At 43.9% G+C, this 27,181-nt stretch overlaps 1 protein-coding gene across 13 annotated transcripts in view; it reads right to left on the bottom strand.

The window, feature by feature from the left end:
- DGKG (diacylglycerol kinase gamma) overlaps window positions 1–27,181 on the bottom strand; it is a 217,172-nt gene that overhangs the window by 151,633 nt on the left and 38,358 nt on the right. For 11 of the 13 annotated variants that reach the window (XR_005792298.1, XR_005792297.1, XR_005792296.1 and 8 more), the window contains exons 2-5: window positions 22,326–22,636; window positions 9,880–9,956; window positions 1,600–1,762; window positions 947–1,009 (exon numbers count right to left, since the gene is read on the bottom strand). Coding sequence is in view for 1 of the 13 variants with exons in the window: in XM_040481018.1 (XP_040336952.1) it covers window positions 947–1,009; window positions 1,600–1,762; window positions 9,880–9,956; window positions 22,326–22,392 (370 nt within the window). In the remaining 12 variants the exon portion in view is untranslated. Of the gene's footprint in view, window positions 1–946; window positions 1,010–1,599; window positions 1,763–9,879; window positions 9,957–16,871; window positions 17,006–22,325; window positions 22,637–27,181 lie in introns of those variants that run through there. The other 2 variants (XR_005792295.1, XR_005792299.1) reach the window with 2 other exon arrangements.

The raw sequence follows: 27,181 nt of genomic DNA on the forward strand, positions 1-27,181 counted from the left end.
CAATTCTCCCATCCAGGCCTTTGTGCTACAGTTATACATTTGATTTCTACATAAGTTATAAACTGCACAACACAATGTCATTTCGTTTTTTTTGCTTCAATAGTTAATTACCTTTTAAGGAGATTTAACTAAGAAGACACATATTCTTTACATTTACCCATGTGGTTACCAGTTTCTCTTCATTCTCATGTGTAAACCCAGGTTTCCATCTGGAATAACTCTACTAAAAAGATGTTCTTTGCCATTTCTTATAGTGCATCTGGGCACACCCTTACCATCCACTGGTGGAGTCATCTGTACCTCAGCCCTACAGCTGCCTCTTTTTTTTTTTTTTTTTTAATTTTTTTTTTCAACGTTTATTTATTTTTGGGACAGAGAGGGACAGAGAGAGACAGAGCATGAACGGGGGAGGGGCAGAGAGAGAGGGAGACACAGAATCGGAAACAGGCTCCAGGCTCTGAGCTATCAGCCCAGAGCCTGACACAGGGCTCGAACTCACGGACCGCGAGATCGTGACCTGGCTGAAGTCGGACGCTTAACCGACTGTGCCACCCAGGCGCCCCCCTTTTTTTTTTTTTTTTTTAAGTACAGCTGCCTCTTTATACACACACACACACACACACACACACACACTCTCAAACCCTCATCATATACTTTCTCCTGAGAAGGCTCCCCTTCTCCCCCTTCTGGCCAGGCAGACCCATCAGAAGTAAATACTGAATGAGCTTTCCTGTTTCAGGGCTAGTGAAGCATGAACCCGCATCAAGACTCAGAATCCCAGCACAGTTGAGTGGTGGGGGCCCCCAAGATGGAGGCAGACAAGATCTGCTCAAAGGACATACAATGACATGGAGACATGCTGCTGGGTATATCTCTCCCTCCTCCCAAGGATGAGGTATTCCCCACTCCCCCTCAACACTGCAAATCATGTATTACAGAGACTTACCTGTATCAGGGGCACACGCCTCATCTGCTTTGGCACCATTATCCACATTCTGTATGTTGGCATCTGGGGAGTAAAAACAAGATTTAAGGACCAGCCTACGTTCTCCAGCTTCTTACAGAGGCAGGCAGGGGACCTTCCCATGGGGCCTGGATCACTAGACTTGTGTGTCTCTTTGAGTATCAGCTGGGTTCATGCTGATTTGTTGGGGCTGACTGTGTCTCCCTCACTATAGCCCAAACTCCAAGAAGACAGTGACCACAATTTACCTTCCTCTAGTCTCTGACACTCCTGGGTTCTTCCAGCCTGGGTACATGAGCTGAATATGCTCCATCCAAAGGCTTCTTGCAGCCTTTGCAGAAGACTCTCTACCCCCTGCCACACGTTATTTTATGCCTCCTCTCCCCGCCTCCACCCTCTGTTTTGAGCCTGGGTGCAAGAATTCTGCTCTTCTTTATTCCTCTGAGAGAGCCATCAGACAGCACTTCCTGTGAGACCCCATGGGGAAAGGAGTCCTGGTCCCCTGGTTCTCATTTCCACCCCGTAAGGAAGTTACTCTGCACAGGGTACCCCCTAGGAGTTCAGCCTGTGGCTGTGGCAAGTGCATTACAGCTGCAGCATCTCCCTTCCATCTTAGGGAATGTTGGTCTGTGTACCTGGGCCACTGGTCTCATTGCTGGCCCCCTCCGTTGGGTGGTCAGGGGTCTCCTGTCTGGGCTTCTGGCTGAAGGCCAGGAAGAGATGCGTGCTCAGTGGCTGAGGAAGGTCCACCTCCAGGTATGCCCTCATGAACAGCTTGAAGACATCATAGCTAATTGGCTGAGGAAGAACAAAGAGGGAAAAAGTCAGTGCAGAAAAGCAAAGGGACAGAGAAGAAGGAGAGAAGAGAAACTTGGGGCTGGCGGGGGGGGGGGCTGGCAGGTGAAAGAAATGAAAGGAAAGCAGAAAGAAGTGCAGTGATGGGTAAATGCTGGAATGAAAAGGTCAGTAGGTGATGGAGGATGATAGGCACAGGGAGCAGGGAACAGGATACAAGAAAGAGAAAACACTGATGGTTGCATGTTGGTGCTCACAGGAGGCTTCTATAACAAGACGTGTCTAAAACTAAGTAGAAAGGGGGTGATGGGGAGCAAGCACTGGGTGTGGAGGGTTCTGCCCCCAAGCCGGACTTGGTCAGTGCCCTGGAATCCTAGTTAAGATGAAGGATGTAGCTGAAAACACGGTAGCAAGATGGGTCTTCTGTGGTATTTCCATTTCTGTTTGTGTTGTGAGGGATGGGATTCCTGAGTATTTGAGTCTCAGAAAACAGGAAAAGATAGGCTCCATCCTTCATTAGTTTCATAACTGACCTTCCCTGGATGAACCTCAAGATTAACAGGAGAGGGTATGTGTCTGGCTCAACTGCTCTCTAAACATGTCCTTGCGAAGGTTTTAGGCACTAGGAGAAGAGCAGGAAGCCAAGGACAGAAGGTAGAATCAAGAAATGTGCCAAAAACTAGAAGCTCTCCCTGCTGTATCTCTCCCACTACTGCCTGGCTTATGGTCCCAGGCTGGAAGCAACCATGCCAGAAAGGGCTGCTGTGCTCAGCAAACACTCAACAAAGACAGTTTGCAGTGAATCATCACCGGCTTGTGCCCTGATGGCATCAGATTCTTCATCAAATCGGCAGATGCTCCTGGAAATCACTGAGGAAGCTCTACTCCAAGATCTGCTGTGCAGGCTTTTGTAAATAACAACAGCCATGAGAATAAAATCCCTTTCTGGGAGCCTATTTGGTTCTCCTTTCAAAATGTTGATAGCATTTAACCCCTTGTCTCTTCTAGAAAATCTGAGAGCCTTCCCAGAACTACGAGCCAGCTTGAATATACACAATTAGGTTTGGGATACAAAGTTTTGGCCCTAAAAACAGGGGATGCTCTCCTGGTCCCAATGGGAGGGAGCTCACACAGCAGTTTCTACTTGTCCCAGGTGGGGCTGTTCTACACATCTTCTTTACAGAGTGGAGGAAGCCTGATTTGGCCGGACAGAGGAAAACGCAGGCTCTTAGTAAGTTAAGGGATCTCAAACCAAATGGTGAACTCACATTTCTTGTGACAACTACCAATCAGTCTCTATCTCTCTGTCTTTGCTGCCCCTGAGTCTCTGGGTCTCTCTTTTATACTTTTTTGGTCCCTCTCTGTCTCCACAGCATCACCTCAGAAAGTCTCTTCCTCACACATCCTCCTCTTTTTTACCAGTCTGTGACAGCAAAATCTTTTCCTCCTACTTTCCAAGTGGAGCCCACCCACTATGACCCTTGATTCCAGCCTCCCTGCATCTGAAGGCATCTCCCAGCATCTGCTTCTCTACCTGCAAGCATGTTCAAGGGCACTGCTCCAAAGAAATGGTTGGTTACTCGAGTTACTATCCTGTCCTTCTTCCCTTCCCCTTCAACGTTCTCCAGCCAGACCACATTAGCCTCGTCACCTCCTTAGTCCCATTTGCTCTGGGCTCTAGCCCATCACCTCTGAACCCACTCTCTTGAAGGTCATAGGTTCAGTTGTCTCTTTTCAGACTTGCTCATCTTCGGCTTCTCTGTAGCATTCCATCCTCTCTTCTTAAAACTTTCTGTTTTCTGTGGTGTTGTGCTATTTTGGTTCTCCTCATTCTCTGCTTTGATTTGACTATTTGCTGATGTTACTGTCCTTATTTTAAAAGGCTCTTTTTGCACTGTCTTTTCCTTCATACTATTTTAATTGACAAGTACTGTTTCCAACATCCAGTTGACCCTTGAGCAACACAGGTTTGAACTGTGCAAGCCCACTTACATGCAGAATTTTTTCAATAAATACAGAATACTGTAAATGTATTTTCTCTTCCTTATGATTTCCTTAATGACATCTTCCATTCTTTAGCTTTCTTTATTGTACAATATAATACACTATATACAATACAAATAACATAGAAAATGTGTGTTAATCAATGTTTATGTTAAAAGTAGGGCTTCCAGTCAACAGGAGGCTATTTATAGTTAAGCTTTCAGGGAGTCAAAAGTTATACGTGGATTTTCAACTGTGTATGGGGGTCAGTGACCCTAACCCCCACATTACTCAAGGGTTAACTGTAGTTTTGAGCTCCAAAGTATCCTGTTAATCTTTTTTGGTTAGCATCAAACTGAGAATTATCAACATAAAATATTTCTGGAAAACAGACTATCCTAAATGATTTTTAAAAAGAGAAAGTTTAACTAAACAAAGTCTAACATAATGCTCTTAAAAAACCAAAGCTGAAAAGTCATCAAACAAGATCAGAGTAGGATTTAGGAGACTTCGTGACTGGTCTCAGCTCTACCACATTTCCTCTGCTTTGTGAACCTCAGTTTCTTTGACAGCAAAATGTGAGGGATGTACTAAAAGGTCTCAAGTTCTAAACTTTTATTATATTCCTCTCTGAACCAGCTCCTCTTCCTAACCCTGCTGTTTGTTAATGTCAACAATACCATCATTCTCCCGATATTCCAGGCTCAGCTTTGAACCCCCAGTCATCTGAGATTAGGTCTTGTCCCTTACTTCTGTTCACGGTTCTTCTGTAACATCGGTCACATTCAGTCTTTTCTGTGTGTCCACTGCCCATCTGCCACCACTCTGACAAGAAGGCCATTGAAGGCCCAATGTTCCTGGTTTCAGACTTCTGTTTCCTGCATCCTGCCTGGACCACTGTAATACTTCTCGAAGGCTTCCTTGCCTCCACCCCATCTGTCAGTCCTCTCATCTTATCCATCCTTGCCAAACTGATCTTACCAAAGCACAGTTCTGATCAGATTGCTTCTCTATTCAAAAACTTTCCATGGCTTCTTATCACCACAGGAGAGGTTAGATCAGTTTTAAAATCATGTGCCCTTCTATAACATTTAAACATGCATTCCCATTTATCTTTACTTATAAATTATATACATGTACTATTGTGTTCCTCTAATACATTATAAAACATACACAAAAGAAGAAATTAGAAAATAGAAGTTAGATGAAATAAAAATCAATGCAAATAGAAAATATAATTTGTAGTGTTCCCACATTCCAGTGGATCATCCTGTATACTCCTTGAGTCCTCTGGGATTCACAGCCCTCCCATAATTCCACTCCAACCTAGATATGTAGCTACTTTAAGTACTGAGACCATTCTGGTATGTTCTCCTATAATTCCCTACGTGTACCTCCACATTCTGTCCACACTGATCTCCATGTTCTTGCCTGATCAACCATCCATGCATAACACATAAACTGCTTCCTTCTCTACCCTTTAAGAGGTTAACATTCTAGCTACCCTTTAAGGTCCTGCCCACATGTCACCTCCTCTAGGAAGCCTAGTATGATCTCCTATACCTGAATTTCTGTACTTTTCCACTTTGGTTCCTATCCTATCACACTTATATCTGCTGCCCTCTATTAATATATAGTTGTTTGTGACATACATATCCTTAGTCCCTCAACTAGATCTGGAGCTCTAGGAAGGTAGTAAAATATCTTATTTCATCTAAGTATCTGCCACACCATCTACAATAGTGTTGCCTGAGAGGTATTTTAGTGGATGTTGGGTTTCTCATTGGTACACTTGGCTGTCACCAATTATTGTGGGTCTATTCAGTAAAAAAAAAAAAAAAAAAAAAATATATATATATATATATATTATATATATATATATAATATATATATATATATATATATATGCCTTTTAGATACAAGAAACACCTTGGGGAACACACCGAAGAAATACACATGGGTCCATACCTTCAAAGAGACTCAGGTATTAAAATAATTCTAGTACAGAATCAATAGTGGTGAGTGCCATAGGAAAAGAACAAACTGTTATGAGAACTTAGAAAACAATGATTGAACACATGTCCAACCATTCATGATCATATTCTGGGTAATAGGATGGCACAGAATAAGCCTAGAAACAAAGGTAATTCATACCAGAACAGCCTAGATGTCCTCATGTCACTGAGGCTCTGAAAGTTCAGGGACTTGCTCCAGCCACCTAGCAGTAAAGGAAAACCAGAAGCCCAATCTTCTGACTCCCAGTCTAGAGCTCCTGTTACCATATCTGTTCTGGGTCCCAGTGTTAACATACGGCTCCCTGCCACCCTCTCTGGGAACCTCAAGTACAGTAGGCAAAGAAATGTGACTGTGTGCCACTCTTAAAGTTATATCTGGGTTATGAGTAAGTTCTTTATGAGCATAAGCCAGGCTCGTAGTTGCTAGTGAATGTGTGATAGGTAGAAAGTGGTGTTCTATGTCAAAACCAGATAAACAAACACTATGAGGCAGGTTAGCAATTCTCTGAGCTCTGGAATAACATGCTAGGCACTGTCATGGCACAGGCCTGGGTTTTTTCCCCCCAGAAACTGCAACTTTCATGTAGGAGATAGCTGGACAATTGCTGTTTCTGTAATCCATTTAAAGTGTTAATTCCTATACAGGTTAAGAAGGGAGGGGAACTAGATGGACAGCTTACTCTGCATTGGGCAGTTTACGTACATGATCTCAAGTCTTAAAATAACAGTATGAGGTGGGACTATTACTGCCATTTTGTGGAAGAAAAAAATTCTGAAAAAAATAACTTGTTCAAAGTCATAAAGCAAGTGATAGAGCTGGGTTTTGTGCTTAGATGTGTCTTGAGTCTAAGATCATAGGGCCACCAAGCCACCTTGCCCCTTCTGTTCCACTGTTCTTGTCCACTTTCTGGCTGTCTTCTGCTATACTCAGTTCTCCAGAGAATCACTCAGTGCTGATGGGCAAGGGCATGGCCAGATGCAGTGCTCCACTCTGCAAACTTTTTAAAAAAAAAATGTTTATTTGAGAGAGAGAGAGCAGAGGAGGGGCAGAGAAAGAGGGAGGGAAAGAATCCCAAGCAGCCTCTGTGCTGACTTGGGGCTCAATCCCACAAACCGTGAGATCATGACCTGAGCCGAAATCAAGAGTACGATGCTTAACGGACTGAGCCAGCCAGGTGCCCCCAACCCCCAACTCTGCAAACTTTTATGCCTCGCCTTGCTTTCCTAGCCACCTGCCCCTTCCCACAACTAACTCATTCCTCCTTGAGACATTTTGGCAGCAGTAGGCCATCAAGCTCAAGAGAAATTAAATGCTTTTTGTTTCCCCAACCCCGTGCCGGGACATTACACCTACTAGAAGCCAGCCGTACTGTGAGGGAGAATAAAATCAGAATGACAGAACTTCCCTGGGACACAGCAGTGCCCGGCATACAAAGAGTGGGGACCAGCATGATGGAAGCGGGGGTGGCAGCAGACTCCTAACAGCCAAACCGCTCTCTGCTTCTGAAAGCTCCCTGTGGCCTTCACACCCTCTGTGGCCCTGACCAAATTGTTCCCCTCCCACTCTTCAGCCACGTGGCTGACGGGCTGATTAGCAGCCCCCACCCTTCTTTGTTCCTGTGTTTTGGAGCTGGGGGCTGGGGAGGCGGGTGGGAGGGGCAAGGAGTTTTTTGCTGGCTCCACCATCTTCTCCTCAGGAATGTTCTTTGAAAGGGCTCATTCTCAGTCTAGCCCCTGTGCTGGCAGCCTTCTTCCTGCTTCATTCTCCTAATGATTGGTGCATTTTATCCAAAGCCCCTGCTCTGGTGTACTTTGAGGACATGTACTTTGTTGATTCACTGCCAGTGCCCAGCAGAGAAGGGGTTGACTCAAGGTTTGTTGAAAGGATGACAATACAAATAAGTGGCCAGCATCATCCCAAGTTTGTCCTGCTGATCAGTCATTTTTCTGCAATTAGCCTTCATAAAAGGACCCAGGAGCAGGGAAAAGGAAGTTGAGTTTAAAACATTCTGGGGAAAGGAGCCAGAAAGGAAATAATAGTAAGTACCCTTTTTTAAGTGTCCCATAAAGTATTAGATATTTCGCAAAAATTATCTCATTCAATCCACTCTTCTGTAAACTTCAACATTTTTGTTTGGTTGTTGTTATCTTCAGGTCACAGAAAAGGAAACTAAGGTTCAGAAACGTGAAATATTATTTCAGGCCACATTACTGGTTGGCAGCAAAGGTAGAAGTCTAACTTAAGACCATGTAACTCCAGGGTCATGGCTCTTAAACTTGAGCCTGCCAATAGGAAGTAAGTTCTGGAGGGCAGTAATCATGCTTTCTCATCTTTGTATCTTCTATAGTGCCCAACACAGTGCCTGGATGCTCAAGAAACATTAGATGAGTTGAATTTGAAAGTTGGGGATGTCTTCCATTCATTTGCTCATTCAACAAATATTTCTTCAGTGCCTGCTATGAGCCAGATATTCTTCTGGGCACTGGGGATACTGAAATGAACAAAAGTGCTCTAATGGGAGAAACAGACAATTAAAAAGTTATATAGCATGACAGATGGCGAGAAATAAGAAAGACAATAACATAGAATGGAAAGATAAGAAAGGAAAGAGGGCTTAAATTTTAAATACAGTAGGTGACATCCATTAAGAAGGTGACTTGAGCAAACGCTTGAAGGAGGTGAGGAAATAACGCGGATAATGAGGGAGAAACATTCCAGGAAAAGGCAAAGGCAAATGCAAAAGTACTGAGGTTACAGCAACCTTGGCTTGTTTGACAGCATCAAAGAGGCTAATATGGCTGGAAACCAATGAGGAAGAGAATAGCAAGAGATGAGGTTAGATAGTAATGACCTTGATTTTAACTCTGAGTAGGGGGTAGAGGGACCATGAGGGATTGTAGAGCAGAGCAGTGAGATGATCTGACTTAAGTGCTAACATATTGCTCAGGATGTGTGCAAAGAATAGACTTTAAAGGTCAAGAGCAGAAGCAGGGAGCCTAGTTAGGTGACTATTACAATAATCTGGGCAAAATATGGTGGTGTCTCAGGTAAGTGGTGAGATGTGACTAGATTTTGGATATATTTTGAAGGTAGAAGTTAGGGTTTGCTGATAAACTGGATGTGGGATGTGAGAGGAAAAGTCAATGATGACTCCATAGTTTTAGACTGAAGAACTTGAAGAATGGAGTTATTTGCTGAAATGGGGAAGATTGCTGGCAAAATCAGCTTTACAGGGTAAGATCAACAGGCTCAGTTTAGCTCATGTTATTCTGAGATACCGATTTGATTGTTAAGTGGAAATGTCAAGTCAGAGGAGTAAAGGGAGAACCAGTGTCCTGAAATCCAAGTGAAGAAAGTGGAGGAGGATATGACCAACTGTGTCCAATGCTGTTAGGTAAAAAGACTATTGAGTTTTAGCCACATGGAGATCCTTCACTATCTTCAGTAGTGGTTTTAGTGGAGAAGTGGGGGTTACACTCTGATTGAAGGGCTCTCAAAAAGTGGGAAGAAGAGAAATTGGAGGCAGTGACTATAGACAAATATCTCCAGTTGGAGAGAGAACTGGAGTCGGAAGAATATTTTTTATATTGGACAAATAACAGTATGTTTATATGTTGATGAGAAAAACCTAATGAATAGTGGAAAGTTGATGTGAACAAGATATATAAACAGAGAAAGCAATGCCTGTCAATAGACCAGAAAAGGATGGGAATTAGTGTACACTTGGAGGAGCTGAACTTAACTAGGAGCATGGAGAGTTCATCCGTAGTTTCAGGAAAAAAGATACAGAGGTAGGTGAGGGTCTCATGGAAGATCTCTTCTGATTGTTTCTATTTTCTCAGTGAAGGAGAAAGCATGGTTGATAACTGACAATGAAGACAGGAAAGTGGAAAGAAAGATTTGAAGAGAGAGGAGAAAGTATGAGGTAGTCTTCTAGGACAATGAGAGGGTGATTAATTGGGAAACATATAATTCCAGGGAGCACCAATACCTCACTTAAGATTTAAGATAAAATATGTTGAGAAGCAAGTTCTTCAAGATGAGCTAAACTTCTAAGAGGGGAACAAATTATGGAAAGGCTGGAAAATAGAGCTAAAGGCTTGAAATGCAAACATTCTTACCTCATGTGGATCATATTGTTTGAGGCTCCCACCCTCATTAAACTCAGCCAAGACATCCTTTATCTTCTTGGAAGAATCTGGAGAGACATAATCCACATGTGAAATATTGGGAGCTGGGCCAAGTAAATTCTCTCTGTCTAACCTTGGTTATGATGGAGTAATCCCTCATTCCCAGGACTATTCGGAAAAATGTCACCCTTATCTGTCTTTCTGCCCTCTTACTTCTTTTTTTCAGTATAGTCTCTCTCCGGCTGTATGAATTATCTTTCTAAAACACAAATGTGATCAGATCATGTTCCTGTTCAACATACTTCAGTGACTCTCAATTTTCCCAGGATTAAGCTTAACTCCCTTAGCTTGGTATACAAGTATGTAGGGATCTGTCTTAGTCTATTCTTTATCTCTTACTTTAACCTTCCACTCACCCCAATTTTCAAACACAAAACCACATTTCCAGAAATCCTTGAATACACTATGTACTCACTCATTCATTCTTGGAGTCTTTTCTCTATACTGTAAACTTCTTGGTACCCAGCTCAAATGTCAAATCCTCTGTAAAGTCTTCCTTTATCAGTTAGAATTGATTATTCCCTCTCCAGGCTCCCACATGACTTATACATAATTCTGTAATAGTACTTGTCATATACTGTTCTATTATTTATTAACTTGCCTTTCTTATACATCTCCTGCCTCAGTTCTGCCTTGAGAGCTGTATTTGGCTAGTGAGTCTTTCTACATCACACAGTGTATTACACACAACTAGTGTTCAGAAAACCAATATACTAGATGATTGCATAAAATCTGAGCAGAAATTTTAAAACATTTAAAATGTTGATTATAGAGGGTGAGATGGGCATTAAGCCCAGTGATGCTCTGTCCTTGGTGCTGAAACAGAGACTCGGGATTCATGAAGCACGGTGATTTAGAAAATTCTGCTTTCCATAGGAAACAATAAACTCCCAAAGAAAATTTTGGCTTCTTCTTATTCTTTTGGGCTTTATTAGGAAATTGGGAGTCTAGAGAATGGAGTCAATAACTGTCATTATAAACACATTCTGAGTGTATCCTGTGTAGTTACCAGAAGTCAAGACATCAGAGAAACTAGGGTCTCTGTGCTCTCCTCGTCTTGCAGTATTGTGGATAATGAAGAGCTTCCCAAGCTCCATTACTGCCACAATTTGAACCTATGAGCAAAGGGCAATGTCATTAAAAACTGACATAATGTTCCGCGGTGTTCAGACTCTATGTACAGAGGGCTACACTCTCATAGGCCTATGTAAAGTAGATATGCTCATGCGCTGGGCTGTTCTCCATGGCTCTGCTGACTTGGATTCAATCAAGCACAAGTTATAATCATTTCAGGACTGAGAAATACTGAAATGCCACAGGAAAATGTTGATGCTGCCTAAAAATGGACATTTCTTCCTGAAATTCAAAACAGATGTTGAAAAACTAATAGCTCAGTGAGATCCAGGCAGCAGATGTCATCAATTTGGGCTGTTTCCATTCAATTCAGAAAATGCTGTGGAGGGTGAGATGTTGCAAGGTACTGCTGATGAACTAGCTGGGGAGATGATCTGAATAATTGTGGTAATGATAGCTACTTCTTATTAGAAGCCTTTACTGCACATTCTCATATTCTCCCCTGCCAATCCATGCACATTGGGTTAAATTTTCTTCAGTTTACACATAAAGAAGCTGAAATTCAGAAAAATTAAGTGACTTGCCTAAGAGGGTTTTAATTCAGGTCTAGTTTGGTCCAAAGTCTATATTACTTTCCCTTAAGCACTATTTACTATTACTCCCCAAACACTTGCTAACACAAGGAAACGTGTAATTAATGCTGTAGCAGTAATACGAAGCTCTAGGAAGCAGAGAGAAGAGAAGTAGAATGAGCAGGAAAAAAGCAAAATTAGGATAACAGTAAGTTTGGGTGGGGACCAGGGATGTCCCATACAGAAGGCAGCATCTAATCTGTGGTGTAAAGAATGAGTGAGGTTTTGAAAGGCAGACATGAAATGAAAAGGATATTTTAAGAAGGGACAGGGTGAACAAAGATGCAGAGATGGGCATCACAAGACATGCAGGAAAAGTCAGAACCAGAGAGTAGTTTGGGGCCAGATTTGTGGGAGTCTTGAGTGCCAAGCTAAAGACATTGATTTGAAATTGTTGAAGATTTTCTGAATAGTGGAGTAACATAACCAAGTCTCTGTTTTCCTAAAGGCCACTCTGGCAACAGAATGGAAGAGAGCTTAGAGTTAAGCCAGAGCTCAGTTAACATTACCCATAAATTATATTCAAACATCCTATGGGCAGCTCAATTATTTAGAAAACACTACATTTTAGAATCTATTTTAATGGTAGATTTTCAGGTCAGCTAGAGTGGCCAAATCTGGGTTGCACTTCAAAGTGCAAATTGGGAAGCGTGGGTACCCCTGGTGTGGCTTATGCAAGAGTAGTATAGAGCCAGCATTTTGATTGAGAATCAGGGGGATGATTTCACTTGAATGTATACTCTTGGTATTATTGTCACATTTTGGAGATTCCACAGTTCACCCTAACAGAAATCCTTTGGTTCTAAAGTGCTATGGATCTATTTAGCAAACCCTGATTTATATTTAAATGAATGCTACACACACACATATATGTATATATACATGTATTTTCATCATATGTTCACATTCAAATAGACAGGTTTTGAAAAGAAAAACAGAGAAAGCATTTATTTTAAAATCTCTGATTAATAGCCTAAAATTAAATAGAAAAAAACAATCCAAGAGATTACTGGTTCTTAGATTTCCATGACAAGTGTTCTTTACCACACATTTACTTCAATTTTTCCATGGGCTTTAATGAGCTCATAGTGTCAACAGCTGTCCTGTTTTAAAAAGGGACACAATCTAATTCTCAAAGTTGAGACCCATTACTTTCTCCTGGGATGTCCTTTGATATTTTATTAGTCTTATTCTCTACAGGTTTCTGGGTTGGGTTTCTATTTGCCTGAGGACCAAAAGGCTACTGCTCCATTCTGTTTCATCTTAAGACAGCTAAGAACAATGACAGACCTCTTCAGAGCGTTCCTTGATCTTACTTTAGGCACCATCTGTGGGTCCAACTGCACAGCCTCAGGAGAGAGTTCCCTGTCAAAGCCTGTATGGTGACACTACCACCTGACTCAGAGGAGATCCAGTTCTGTTCCTAGTGTCTTTAATAGGGCCATGTCCACAATTCTTTGCAAGAACTCCTATTTTGTTGAGTGCTGACTGCACGTTAGGCACTGCTGTAGTCATCTTATGTGTTTTATTTAAATCTCCACAACTATCCTCGAACGTAGTAATGGTCCTTATTTTAGAGAAGAAAAAACTGAGTCTTAAAAAATTTAAAAGATTCTTTGAAGGGCACACAGCTAGTGAGTGAGTGACTCTGATATTTAGCATATCTGATAATGTGACACAGCTATTAGATTCACTGGCTACATGAACACTGGTAAATCAGAAGATAAGGCCCTCCATGACAATGATTATCAAACCTGGCTACATGTCAGAATCACCTGAGGAGCCCTATATACATTGAAACACAGGCCTCACCTCAAACCAATTAAGTCAGTATCTCTTTGGAAACTGAGGAATCAATACATTTTAAAGCTTCCTGGGGGTTCAAATGTACAGTCAAGGTTAAGGACTACTGTTCCATGAACGTAATTCTATTGTTAGAAATGAAGATTACCTTAAGAAGCAGCTAAACTCATTGGATAATTATTGCAAAAGGAAAAAAGTTTGTAACTCTGCTAAATCTGAAATCACCACACTTGGCAGACATTCTCCATTGTTCAAGTGGACAATGCTAAAGAACTTTACCCAACAGGTCAAGTTCTTCAGCTTCATGGCAAGGTAGGGATATCTTTTGCATTAACCCACACTGGCAGAACCATCAGCATGCAGTTTTACCCCAAGTCAGGGGTTAAGAAGGCTCTTTTCTGTGATCAAGGTCGTTAGTAGTAACAACTACCCTAAAAAGTTTCAATCCAAAATTGTCTCTTCATGCTTTATGTGCCAGAAGTTCTGGGACCATAAGCAAACACTTGTTCCTAGTGTTTGAGCACATTCTAAGTCTTTTTAAGGAGAAGATTTGGCCCAACTCACAGGCACCTTCACTGCCACATTTGTGTGGGAGAGGGATGCCCTCCAACAGAACAAGCAGACAAATTAGGAGCTTTAGTGTTTACAGCAGGACGTCAGCTGTGCTGCCTGAACCAGAACCCAAAGTTTATGGACCATCTTCTCTTTAAGAACACTGAGTATCTGAAAACCAGTCAGGCTATTAAACCTTGAAATAACTATGAATCAACATTTTCAACTGTGAATCTGAAAACCCACAGATGAGAGTGAAATTCTGAGGTGCATAATAACTTTCCATTCCTCAAAGTTCCCCAAGAGCATCTCAGACTGAACATGCATAGGAACTGCCTGGGGATCTGATTCAGTAGGTCTGAGTCAGGGCCCAAAATTATACATTTCAAATAATACTCTAAGTGACACCAATTATGCAGATGCATGGGCCTCACTTTTGAAGAGCAGGCCTTAAGCAACATTCTTGTATATTTGTGGCTAACTGGTCAGGCTTGCCTGTCACAACATAGACAAAAACATGATGCTGAACCTAGAGGAATATATTCCATAGATTCAGAAGACCTACATGACTCAACCCAGGGAAGGAAAGACACAGAGAGGGGAAAAGGGAAAGTTGGCAAATGAAAAGGAAAAAAAAAACCCCAACAACCTAAATTTTCCTTCTTTCGAAGAAGGCAGGGATGTATGAGTAAGTTTTCTAAGTATTTCAAGGAGTCAAGAATACAGTGAGATGAACAAAAGCAAGAGCGGAGTTTCCCAAGCATTCTGGAAAGACGGAGGATGATGTCAGAACAGATATGTCAGATCCAGGAGCATTGTATCAAAAGGCCCCCATTTTTAGCCAAGAGGAACCAGGCCCCAAAATAGAATGTGAGAAGCATGCGTAAGAAGCCCAGCTTCCTAAACATTGACAATCTCTCAGCTATACTTCTTCTCCTGTGCACTGTTTCTGCCCAGCATATAGCCCACTGCCTGGCATAAAATCAATGTTCAATACAGATTCATTGAATAAAGGAGGACTAGGAAAGGGATTAGGGTTATTGTGCTTGTCCCATACATCCCATATTTCTAGGGGAATATGGAGAAAAGCTAGACCAGTGGTTGTCAGCCCTTGCTGCATGATGGAATCACCTGGGGAGCTTTAAACACTACTGACGCCCAGATCCTGGGATGGGGTATGGGTGGACAGGGCACTGGAAGAGTTCAAAGTCTCCCAAGTATTTCCATTGTGCAACCCAGGCTGAGGACCCCTGAGGCCCACCAAGCCAACTACTGAGGGGAACCAGTGGAAGTGATAACTCTGCTACAGTGCTACATACAGAATAAGAGAAACAGACTTTACATTGAAGCAGAGGGAATTTGGGCTGATAATAAGAAAACCAGCTTTAGGATACGGAGATTTTCTGACATCATAAATGATCTGAATGACTGGTATGGCTTAATTGTATAAGTAAAGTTGGTATTGCTAGCAAAACTTACCATTTTTTCTCTAAGTAATTTGGCCTCATAAGTCATAGCCCAAATGAAGGTGGAGGAATGGATCAGACAGCCTGTACCTTCTTAACTAAAGGTACTAGAAGTGTGGTCCCTGGACCAGCAGCATCAGCATCACCTGAAAACTTGTCAGAAACCCAGCATGTCTGAACTATCCTAGACCTGCTGAGTCAGAATTGGCATTTTAAGAAGATCCCCAGGAGATTCAGGTGCATATTTGAATCTGAGAGCCATTGTTCCACAGAAGTCTCTCCCTATCCATAATTCTGTGACTGCTTGTGGGTAGGATCTCAGTCATCATGAGGAAAAGAAGGCCAGTTATGCTGCAGGAGATGTGGGTAAGAAATAGCTGTGGTTTTCCTTCCAAGATGGAAGCAATGAGACATGACCCTCTACGGGCCCAGGACTCCATGAACATTTGATTAACTTTCACTCCTGCAGCCCATATAAATAGTAAGGTTTCAATGAAGCTTACTTAGAGCCTTACATTGTTCTATAAACCAGCCCTAAACATCTTCTCTGACTCCCACATTAACACTGACAGATTTGAATTTTGAGCTATAATTTACCAACATCTTAAAGTCAGAAACTTTGAGTTGATCTGATTCTAATAAAATATATTTCTGAAGAGCACAATTTACTGATTCATTCTCTTTAAATGTACTTATTTTTTCTTTAAATGTACTTTAAAATTATATATCTTGGGCAAGTCACTGAGCTCTTCTGGACTCAGTGTGCTCATTCATAAAATGGGTAGGAGTTGCATTTGAGAATGGCTTAAAATTTCTCCCAGGTATAAAAAGTCTACAACATCTAACAACCATGGGCTGATGTCTAAAGTTTTTGGTATGATTTCTTGAAGAATTAAAAGTTAAAATTGATAGTTTAATTTTTTTTCCTTTTTTCCCTTTCTGAAAAAGCTGACAGCTTCTGTCCTTGACAAATCATGGAGAAATAATTGCCTCTCCCCAAATATCAGATTAAAAGGACAATAAGCCCATTATTATCTCTAGCTGAAGTTGTTAGGGGTCAGTAGGAGGCCTCCACACATGCTCATGCCCTCTGAGGTTGAGAAGAAACCTGTTTCAACAGAGACTAAGTAGTAGAAGGGCTAATGATGGTCATTTAGTCAAGTGGACATCCAGGGAAAGGAAACCCAATTGCTTTCAAGTCAATTCTATTCCATTTTGGGCAGGTTTGACCATTAGCCATCAATAAATTCCTTGCTGTAAGTCTTTCTTTGATAAATTTCTTCCCATTAGTCCTAGGGCTACTTTTGGAAGCCATTCAAAACTAAACACCTCCTCCCCACAACAGCATTTTTTATTTATTTTATTTCTTCCCTTCTCCTACAAATAGGCATAGTACCTTCAGGCATTTCTTCATAACCCTGCTGGGAGGCCCCTCACCATGCTGGAGCCACTTCTCAAATAAGTTCCGGTTCGTCCATATATCCATTGTAAACTGTGATGCCCAGGCATAAATTCAGCTCTCAAAGAGGTCTGATCAGGGTAGGATAGAATGTGGATATCAGTTTGCCTTACTAGAAACTGTGAGTATATTAGCACATTTTAAATTCACAACCAGTGGTTTGGTTAAATAAAATAATGCGTCAAAAGAAATCTCTGCAACCCCTGAAAACCATGCTTCTGAAAAGTACTGAATACGGGAACACCCCATGGCATACTGTGTGCTGGCTAGTGTCCAACGATCTCCCTGCTCCCGTGTGAACCACTCTCCCATGAGGCATGCAGTCCATTTCCCGGCCCTATTGCATCTGGGACAGGCCTGGGACTGCTCTGACCAATGGAATGTGGAGACAGCTCTGTTCTAGGACCTCAGAGTCCAGGTGTTAAGAAGACCTTGGAGTGCTTTTATGCTCTTGGAGTCCTGGGCCACATGTAAGAAGTCCAGGCCAGCCTGCTGGAAAAAGAGGCCACATGGAGAGGCCCTGGGAGAGGACAAAGCACTTGGAGGAAGAAATCACATGGGAGAACACTGAGGTCACAGTATGGGAGTGAATAAGCCATGCTGGATCATGTGAGGCATCCCACCTGAAGCCCCAAATATCAGGGAGCAGGGACCAGTTATCCCAGCTGTGCCCTGTCCAGATTCCTGAGCCACAGAATGGGAAAAATAAACTGGCTGCTTCAATCCACCAAGTTTTGAAGTTGTTTTGATATAGCAGTAGATAACAGCACTGGATAGATCATTGTTAGGGTGAAGAGAACAGCATATGAAATAGGCTACCATGTCTGTTTTACACACACACACACACACACACACACACACACACACACACACACACACACGAGTAGTGGTTATCATTGGGAGACAGAATCATAGGTAGCTTTAAATTTCATCGTTTTGTTTTTCATTTTTTTTTCCAACGTTTATTTATTTTTGGGACAGAGAGAGACAGAGCATGAACGGGGGAGGGGCAGAGAGAGAGGGAGACACAGAATCGGAAACAGCCTCCAGGCTCTGAGCCATCAGCCCAGAGCCTGACGCGGGGCTCGAACTCACGGACCACGAGATCGTGACCTGGCTGAAGTCGGACGCTTAACCGACTGCGCCACCCAGGTGCCCCATTGTTTTTCATTTTTATGCTTGTTCTTATTTCATAACAAAAATAGTCTTATCACATTGTTTTTTTACAAGCACTTTACACTATTGACTCACATTAATCTTACTATAGATATGTTTCAACTATGTATGTGTGTGCCTGTGTACATATAAAATAAATATATACATATTCAAGGGCAGTTGTAACCTGGCTTCACCCCCAGAAGAAGGCCACCAGGGAAGGTACAGGGTTTACGTTGTATAAACAGAATATACCAGGAGCCTCTTCTCCTGAAATCCTTGGCCTCTCGTACCTGGTAACCCCACTGGGGAAAGTTCTGAATTCTCAGGCTATGCACTTCAGATATTCCACCACTGCAAAGCTCCTGTTTATGTAGTTATGGAAGAGCAGTTGCTATGGCGATGTGATCTGACTGAACACCAGCATGTATCTAAAATTGGTAGAAGTGCCTTTTTCAGGGTTTCCTCTGAGGATTAATCATTTTCCAAGAACTGTGGCTTTTTTCCCCTCTCCTGTTAGAACAACAGTGCCAGAGCACCTTGTCCGGTCCTGGCACAGGAACAAAAGGAGGAAGGGTCAAAGAAGGACAAAGAGATGGTTGGGAAAAAAAGACCCAAACCACCACAAAGGAACCCTTTCCTACTAAACACTCTGGTTTCTTTTTACCCCCTGCCTCCCCTATTGCTTTGCCACATGTGGACTCCTCTGTCCCTCAACTCCCTCCACCCACTACTCTTTTCATCTAGTCATCTTTCCAGTTCTTCTGCCTTCTTCTGACTCCTTTCCCTTCTCTGACCCCTGGTTGTAGGCAGACCCATGGCCCTGTTTCCCACCTTCTCACCTCTCTCCTCATGTTCTTGCTCTCTGAAGTGCCTTCACTCCTGTTGCTGCCTCCACACCATGACTCCAAGTCAGAGCTATAGCCCAGCCCTCCTTCCCACTCGCTTCCCACTACCTCCCCTCCCAGGCCCACGGGACACTGCACTTGGAAAGCAGTGTCGTCCATGATGGGGTCTTATTTACCATTCCAGTTCTTGCCCCAAATCCTCTCTCACCACCACCACCACCACCACCATGTGCTCTAGGTTCCCACTGTGGGAACTTGCTTGCAGTTCTCTGAAGCTCCCATGATGACTCTCTCTCCTCCCTCCTTCCCAAGCCACTTCCCCTGCCTGCAATGCCCTCCCCTTCCTCTCTCCTGCTAGTGTTTCTGGTGTTGGGAAACAGCACCTGCATCGGGAAGCCTCCCACCAGGCTAGGCTAGGTCTACTCCTCCGTGCTCCCCCCTGCTTAGCACCTGTCATACTGATTATCATTGTTTCAGGCCTACCTGTCTTTCCCTCCTAGGCTGGGAGCTCCTTGAGGGCCGGGATTGTGTCTCACTCATTTGCTGGTTCCCTGCAGCCTAGCATGTATGAATACAAAAGTGGATGCGTCATCACCATCCCCAAATCACACTCCCCAACTGTCCCCACTAGCCTTGAATATGAATTCTGGTATTTTCCACAGATTCACAGTCTTCAGGGGTATCTTTTCTGGCTTCCTTTCATTCTGTAAATTTTGGTGATACCTTCTACCACAGTTTTCTACAGATCAGCATTTGTTCGTTGCCACATTCACTATCCGAGCCCCACTCCTCAGCTCAGACAAGATTTCCTCCAGAGGACCCTCCCCTATCTCCCTGATCTGGCAGATTCTATATTCAGGCTACCCCTCACACAGCCACCGGATTCATGCTCTAAATGTTGCCACCTTGGATCAAAACCCACACTCTGACCCAAGGCCTCCTGCTATCCCCATCCTTCCTATGGCCTCCTCCCCACCTTCCTCTCCTTCTTTCCATGTGGTCCAGAAGTTCTCCTTACCACCCACACACACTTTCTCTCTTTGTGCCTCTCCCCTTCTGTTTCCATTGTTTCTACATCCTCCCTCATCATCTACTACTCACATTTTATTTTATTTTTTTAATATTTATTTTTGAGACAGAGAGAGACGGAGCATGAACAGCGGAGGGCCAGAGAGAGACGGAGACACAGAATCCGAGGCAGGCTCCAGGCTCTGAGCTGTCAGCACAGAGCCTGATGTGGGGCTTGAACTCACGGATGGTGAGATCATGACCTGAGCCGAAGTCGGATGCACAACCGACTGAGCCACCCAGGTGCCCCTACTACTCACATTTTAAAACTTCTGTCCTCCACAGAGTCCACCCAGCTAAATCCTCTGTGTGGGTTAAATTGTATCCCCCTCCCCCAGATTCATATGTTGAAGTCTTGACCCCCAGCACCTCAAAATGTGACCTTATCTGAAAATAACTACAGATGTAGTTAGTTAAAATGAAGTCATACTGGAATGGGGCAGGTCCAATCCAAGATGACTATGTCCATAAAAAAAGGAAATTTGGATATGGAGACACACACACAGGGAGAACATCATGGAAAGACAGAAGACAGCTTTCTGCAAGCCAAGGAAAGAAGCCTAGAACACATTCTTCCCTCATAGCCCTCAGGAGGAATCAACCCTGCTGATATCTTGATTTTGCACTTGCAGCCTCCAGAACCATTAGGCACTTTCTATTGTCCTAAGCCACCCAGACTGTGGTACTCTGTCACAGTAGCCTAGCAAACTAATACGCTCCCCATACCAATTTCCCCTAGCTTTAAATTCCCTTTTCATTTATACACTCAGTTCAGCCAGCTCTGCACCAGAGGTATTTGCCTGCTGCACTAAACCTGCTCTCTGTTTGTGTTATGAGCACATTTCTGATTCTCTAACAAGATTCTGATTCCTCAAAAGCAAGCCTTTTCTTTGCGCTTCTTTTTCATTCCTGACAGGGCTGGTACTTTGCTGGCCTACAGAACATGCTGAATTAAATGGAATGAACTCTGGAAGGTGATTCCTTGCTCCTTGTCAATACATTACAGAGTTTCTCTAAATCCACCAAGGTCAGACAAGAGGCCAGCAGGGCCTCCAGGGAGCCAGGTGGGAGACTGACCAGCAGTCCTACGGGGCCCCTGTTGGCCGTGGGGAACACATAGAGTCATGGGTGTTAGGCGTAGGAGGAACAACAGAAGAGATCATCTAGTCCAACCCTCTGATTTTAACGAAGAAGATACAGGCTCTGGGGGTTAAGGAAGGTCACATCAGAGAGAGCAAGAGACAGAGCTGGCACTTGAGCCCAACTTGTAGACTCCCAGACCAGTGCTGTGGGCCAGGGCTGCTTGCCCTGTGGGGGGGGTGGGGGGGGGTGGGGGGGGCAGGCTGCCAAAGGACATACAAGGGCTACCCGGGAAAACCCTGTAGAGCAGGTCAACCTGCCATTGGCCTAGTGATTTACAAAAGCAGCCAATACAATTAATAAATGTGAAGGGAGAGGTGACTGGAACAAAGGGGCAGGGCAGGTAGCACAGCCGAGAGTTCTGCAAAGCAAAGGGTCCTGTACAAAGCTGGTGCCACTGCATAATCACCACGGCAGCCATGTGTGTACAGAGCACAGTGGTCAGTTGATGCTCCAGCCTCGGCAAATCCCTGTCATGTCAGGATTAGGAGTGGCCTTTGGAGGGCACAGCCCACACGTGAGCATGAGTCTCACTACCAATGTATCTTGATGCATTCCAATTGTTCCTGGGTGTAACTAATGAGAATCCAAGAACCCCAGTTAGTTACAAGGCTAGGCTTATGCAGAACAAAGTCAGGAAAGAGACACACGTTGGAATTCTGCATCTTACTGGAAAAAGGCATTGGGTCCAAACACAAGAGCACGTTAGGGCCAGTGATCAAGTAACACTGTAACCATACAGCCTGCGGCCTTTCAAAAATTATGCTACAACCAGGTTTTAATCACTTGAGAAAATACAGTATTATGTTAAGCAGAAAATGTAGGGTAAAAAAAAAAAAAGTTACTGTACACTCAGGAACTCAACCACGTAAAGCAATATGCACAGGAGGGGATTGTTCCAAAATGTTCATAGAGTTTGGCTGTGATTTTTAACCTACTCTTTATTTTTTCCCCTGTATATTCCAAATTTCTGTGGCGAGTGTGTATCATTTATATAGAGTGTAAAGATAATTGTTTTTATGTTTAAAGACACCGATCCTGTGTTTATAAGGAAATATAATCTGTCAGGCCCACTCTCATTCTCTGTGGCTTTGCAATGATTACACCACTCTGCCCTCCAGAAATGGTCTCCCCAACAAAGAGGAAATCCTGCCCCAGGTGGGTCCATCCATTTACTCACATTCTGAGTATTTCTGGAGTTGGTCAAATTCTTCTGGAGTAAGGGAGACCCACCGTTCTTCACTCATCTTTAACCTGGGTGTGAGTGCTTGAGGCCAGGGATGGAGTTTTGTTCACCAGGGTGAAGCTGAGGCCCAGCCCAGGGCCTGGTTCACTGCAGGTACACGGTGGACAGGCCCTTCAGGAACCACGGAGGATGCACGTGTCTATGGCAGTAGTGGGCACGTTGGAGCAGATGAGAGAAGGCCTGTGCTACTCTTCCAACAGCATGCTTCTATCCGTAGTCAAGGTCTTCAGAAATCCTTGCTCCTCCTGGGCAGAAGTAGAAAAGACATCGTGAATGGGAGGGAATACGTAAGTTGCCCTTTCTTATAAAAGAAATCCCCAGTTGTTCTCTGGGGAAAGACCTAGGAGAGGCAGTGGTTCCCACGGTGGGGTGGGGGTGGATGTCTCCTCAGGGAAGTCTGAAGAGGGCTTACAGACCAGACCAGCATAACTCCAGTTGGGTGGTCTGTGTGGACAGGTGGCCATACCCTCAACTCAGGAAATTTTAAATGTCTCCCAAGAGAGGCAATAGTAGGACCCCCTGAGGGCATCCTCAAGGCATGAAAACGCCTCAGACTGTCAGATGCCTCATGAGCAAGTAGGGACAGTACATACGTGCATGACTTGAAAGGTAACTAGTCTCTCCACCATTACTGTGGACATTCAAATATCCCCACGGCTGGCTAACATCCTAGTAACTAAAGTGGTTTTCTTTCCTCCCAGAACCATACAAAAGTGAATAGAGAGAAGACCTGCCACTGGCCCCTGTGCAGGGGAGCCTGAAGGAGGGAAAAGGGATGGGTTCAGACAGACGCTTAGCATGTTTTCCTTTGGGCCCCTCCTAGCACGGTTGCTCTGGCGGTCATAACACCAGCCTCTAAGTCAGTTCAGCAGGTTGTGAAATTAATGCGATGGGCGAAGGCCAGCATTTAAAAACACAAAATAGAATAGGATACAGTAGAATGGCATGAAATGGAGCTGCAAACAGGAGTGTCTCCTTTCAGTTATACGTACACGTATATTGAGGCTTAAAAAATGTTGGAAAGCCACCAACCTAATAGGAGGAGAAATACAGGTTGATGCTACCAAAGAAGCAGCTCAGTTTTAATAAAACTGGATCCATGGTGAAGGACTGGACATTGAGGCAAGTCTGGAAGCCTGGAGCCTCTAAGGGATGGTGGAGGGTCTGGATGAGACGACCCAGTGAGGAGGTGGGTTTGTGCACCTCTCTGGAGAAACCTATAGACTGGGTTGGTGTGGACTGGAGGGCTAGCCAGGAACTAAGGGAAGACACCGGAAGGAGATTGTGGCTCTGGAAGGATGACCTTCCACCAATCAGAGCTCTCCGCCAGTAGGTCGGCAGGCATGGCAAGGAAGTAAGATGCCTGCATCCCCAGGAGCATCCAAGTTCTAGCTTCTCTCCTTAAAACATCCAATTCTCTCCTTAATTAATCCACTGCTCAACTAGATTCTGCTCCTTGGCACCTGCTCTTGCTAGGGTCCCTAGTAACACAACTGTTAAATCCACCAGTCATTTTTCAGGCCTTCCTTGCTTCATCCGCTTCTCTTTGCAGCCTTCGCCGTGGCAGGAAACAGCCCTCTGGAAACAATCTTATCTTTCTGAGTCTTCCTCCTCAGTCTCCTTCCACTTCTCTTGCCGTTGTTAAATACTGGCATTTCCAAAATCCCAACCTCAGCCCTCTCCTTGTTCTGTACCCCTTCCAGGAGGTACCCATTGCCGTGGCTTCAGTGACCACAGGCATGCTGCTCCAGCCCTACACTCTCCCCGCAATCCAGATCTGAATATCCAACTGTCCACTGTGACTCCCTCATGTGTCCCAAACCACCCCAAATCAGCACCTTCCCATGCCCCCAACTTGCCCTTCCTCTATATTCTGGTCATGCCCTGAGAGGAGCCAGAACACAGGCCAGAAGCCTGGGGCTCAGCCTAAGCTTCTTCCCCATCCTCTCCTGCCAAACCCAGGTGCCGCGCTCAAGTGTGACCGTCCATTGTGTGTCCCCTCCCCTCTGTCAGGCCAGCTTCATTAACTCAGACCCTCATTTTCTCTTGCCCAGTCTCTACCAACAGCCTCCTGATGGACGCCGTGGTTTGGGTTTTACTCTCCTGCCCTTGGTACGCGCTAAATTGTCAACCAGATCACATCTCTCCCAGTAATAGAATTCTTCAGTGGCTTTCTATTGCCTATAGAATAAAACATGATCTTCTTTTTATGATACACAAAGCTTTTTATGATCTGCCCTCTGATTATCAGTTCAGTCCAAACATGAGGGGTGACCCTTAGAAACATTTTCCGTAACACCAGGGAGTTCAGTGTTACAACTGGTGTTACTACTGCTGCAGTCGTCATTTAGTGGACGCTTACTCCACACTATATGCTTTACATGTATTTGCCCATTTAGCCCTCCTAACAACCATGTAAATTAAGCATTGCCTTCCCTATTTTTAGAGGGGGAAAAATGAGACCAGGTGTTCAGTAATAAACATGGTGCGAAGAAAGAAGGAACCCCCAAGGCTTTTAAGAATGCCTCTCTGGCCGTACCATTCTGCACACTTCTAGAAGCACAGAGTTAGCTCTAAGAGGATCAAGAGACACGCTGCCCAATAGAACACTGTGGAACTCCAAGTCAGAAGGCAGGGCTTTGAATCTTGCTCCTCCTCCTATCAGCTATTTGACATTAGACAAATTTTGTGTTTCTTGACCCCTCGTTCCTTCACCTCAAAAATGGGGGTACTAATAAAGATCTCACTGAGCTAGTGTTAGGACTGAGTTGATATATGCAAAAACCAAACAAACAGAACATCCCAAAACCTCACCTAACACAATGCCTAACACACAGTGAACTCTCAATATTTGGTTAGCATTATCCTGTTGCAAATACAACACTTAGTAATATGATTTAAACAATCAGCTGATAGTAGTTGGGTACAAAGTCTTTGTGTTGTGCCATAGATTTCTGAGCTTGGCTTCTGATCTTCTCCTGCTTGAAGCTGTTGTAATTTTGTAACAACTCATCAAACTTTTACCCACTAGTTTGAGGATCCACTGATGATTCCTGCCTGAATTAATTATTATTATGATGGAAAACTTTCAAAAGTTTCTTTTATTATGATAGAAAATTTTCAAAAGTTACTTAGATTAGTTCTTACACACTCCTATTCATTTTTGTTTGTATTTCACTCTAAGGTTTTTTCGTCCATTCCCAATTGATTCTTTGTTTCCAAAGTCAGAATTATATAAAAGGTATCTTCAGAGAAGCCTTGCTTCCCCCATTTCTTTTACTGTATCCATCCCTCTCCTTTCCATCTTATTCCCACTCAACCCTTACAGTTTCTAGTTCATCCTTCCTGTTTAGTTTTGCACCGGTGAGCAGATACGTGGATATTTTTTATTGCCCCTTCTTTAGTACACAAAAGGTAGCATATTAACAATTGTCTTTTGCACACTTTTTTTTTCCACTTAACAATATATCCCACGAATCATCCCATATCTGGTCATAGAGATTTTCCTCATTTAGAACCAAATTTGATCCCAACACTTCACTTGCCTGAAAACCTTTGGTGGCTTCTCTTGAGCCCTTTTGGGTGGGCTTTTCAACCTACTCCATAAAAACCTTTATCTGTGGTACAGCTCACCTCCTCATCACTCGAATTCTCTCCTGCCCCACATGCTCCATGTTCCTTCCAGCAAAATCATCCCGTGTCCTCCTAGCACCTAGCAAAGTACCCGGCACGTGGCAGCATCTCATAAACATTAGTTAATGGACTGACAAACACACCATGCCTTTAATCTACCTGGAATGACCCTCTTTCCTTCCCATAACAAACTACTCCCCATACCCGGTTCTAGATTAAAAGTTCCCTTCTCTTCTATAGCTTTTTCTGACTCTTTGAGCAAACCCCGCTGTTCTTCCAGCTGCGTTCCCTTAGAACACGCAGGTCCTCTAACTTCTCTGTCGTGGTGGCTGGTGGGCCCGTGCAGGAGACAGACACTCAAACAGATAATTAACACACATGATGGGAAGTGTAGTGGTACGGACATGTACAAGGAACCGGGGGGCCATCTGGTAGTAGGCATGCCAGGTGGGGGTGGAAGAGACTCTTGAGGGAGCTGAGGAGGAGCAACGAGACAAAGGTGTATTTTGCAACAATTCCACAAATACTCATTATCACTGTTGTTCCACCGTAGCTCAGCGCTTGGCTTCGTGGTGGAAGAAGCTGTACCATTTACCTCCACCAGGAGAAGTCAGGGGCCTGGCACGTGGCCTGACTCCCCAGACGGTCACTGCTGACCACCACATTCGCTCAGGACGGCCCCTCTGGCTTTCCGCCTTTGGCAGAGATGGCAGCTCCCTCACGTGAGGTTTGCTCCAGCTGACATCGCTCAGCATTTCCCTTTCAGCAGCCCACTCAACACGCCCCTCTCAGAGGCTCTTTACAGTATGCACAGTCTTCTTATTACCACCCTGAATATCCCTCCTGACAGGAAAAGAAAAGGTACTAGGGTTTTCTAAATAATGCTCAGATTGGGTGTCGTCAGCCTTGGATGGGAGAAGAGTGTGTTTTATGTCCCTGTGGCTATGCCACTCTGAGCGCTTGCTTCGGCTCCCCGGGCCTCAGTTACCTTGTCTGTAAAATGAGGGGGTGGGGATAACACACCTTCTAGCTCTGCAATTTCATATCCCGGATCAAATTCTATTTGTTCTGTACAGATGTCAGCATGGAAATCACAAGTCAGAAGGAAGACAGCACATTCAATGGGTGTTGACTTGCACCCCAGGTCTCTCTATTCA

This window comes from Herpailurus yagouaroundi, unplaced genomic scaffold, assembly GCF_014898765.1.
Source record: "Herpailurus yagouaroundi ecotype Mexico unplaced genomic scaffold, PumYag 159, whole genome shotgun sequence".
Classification (NCBI taxonomy): domain Eukaryota; kingdom Metazoa; phylum Chordata; class Mammalia; order Carnivora; family Felidae; genus Herpailurus; species Herpailurus yagouaroundi.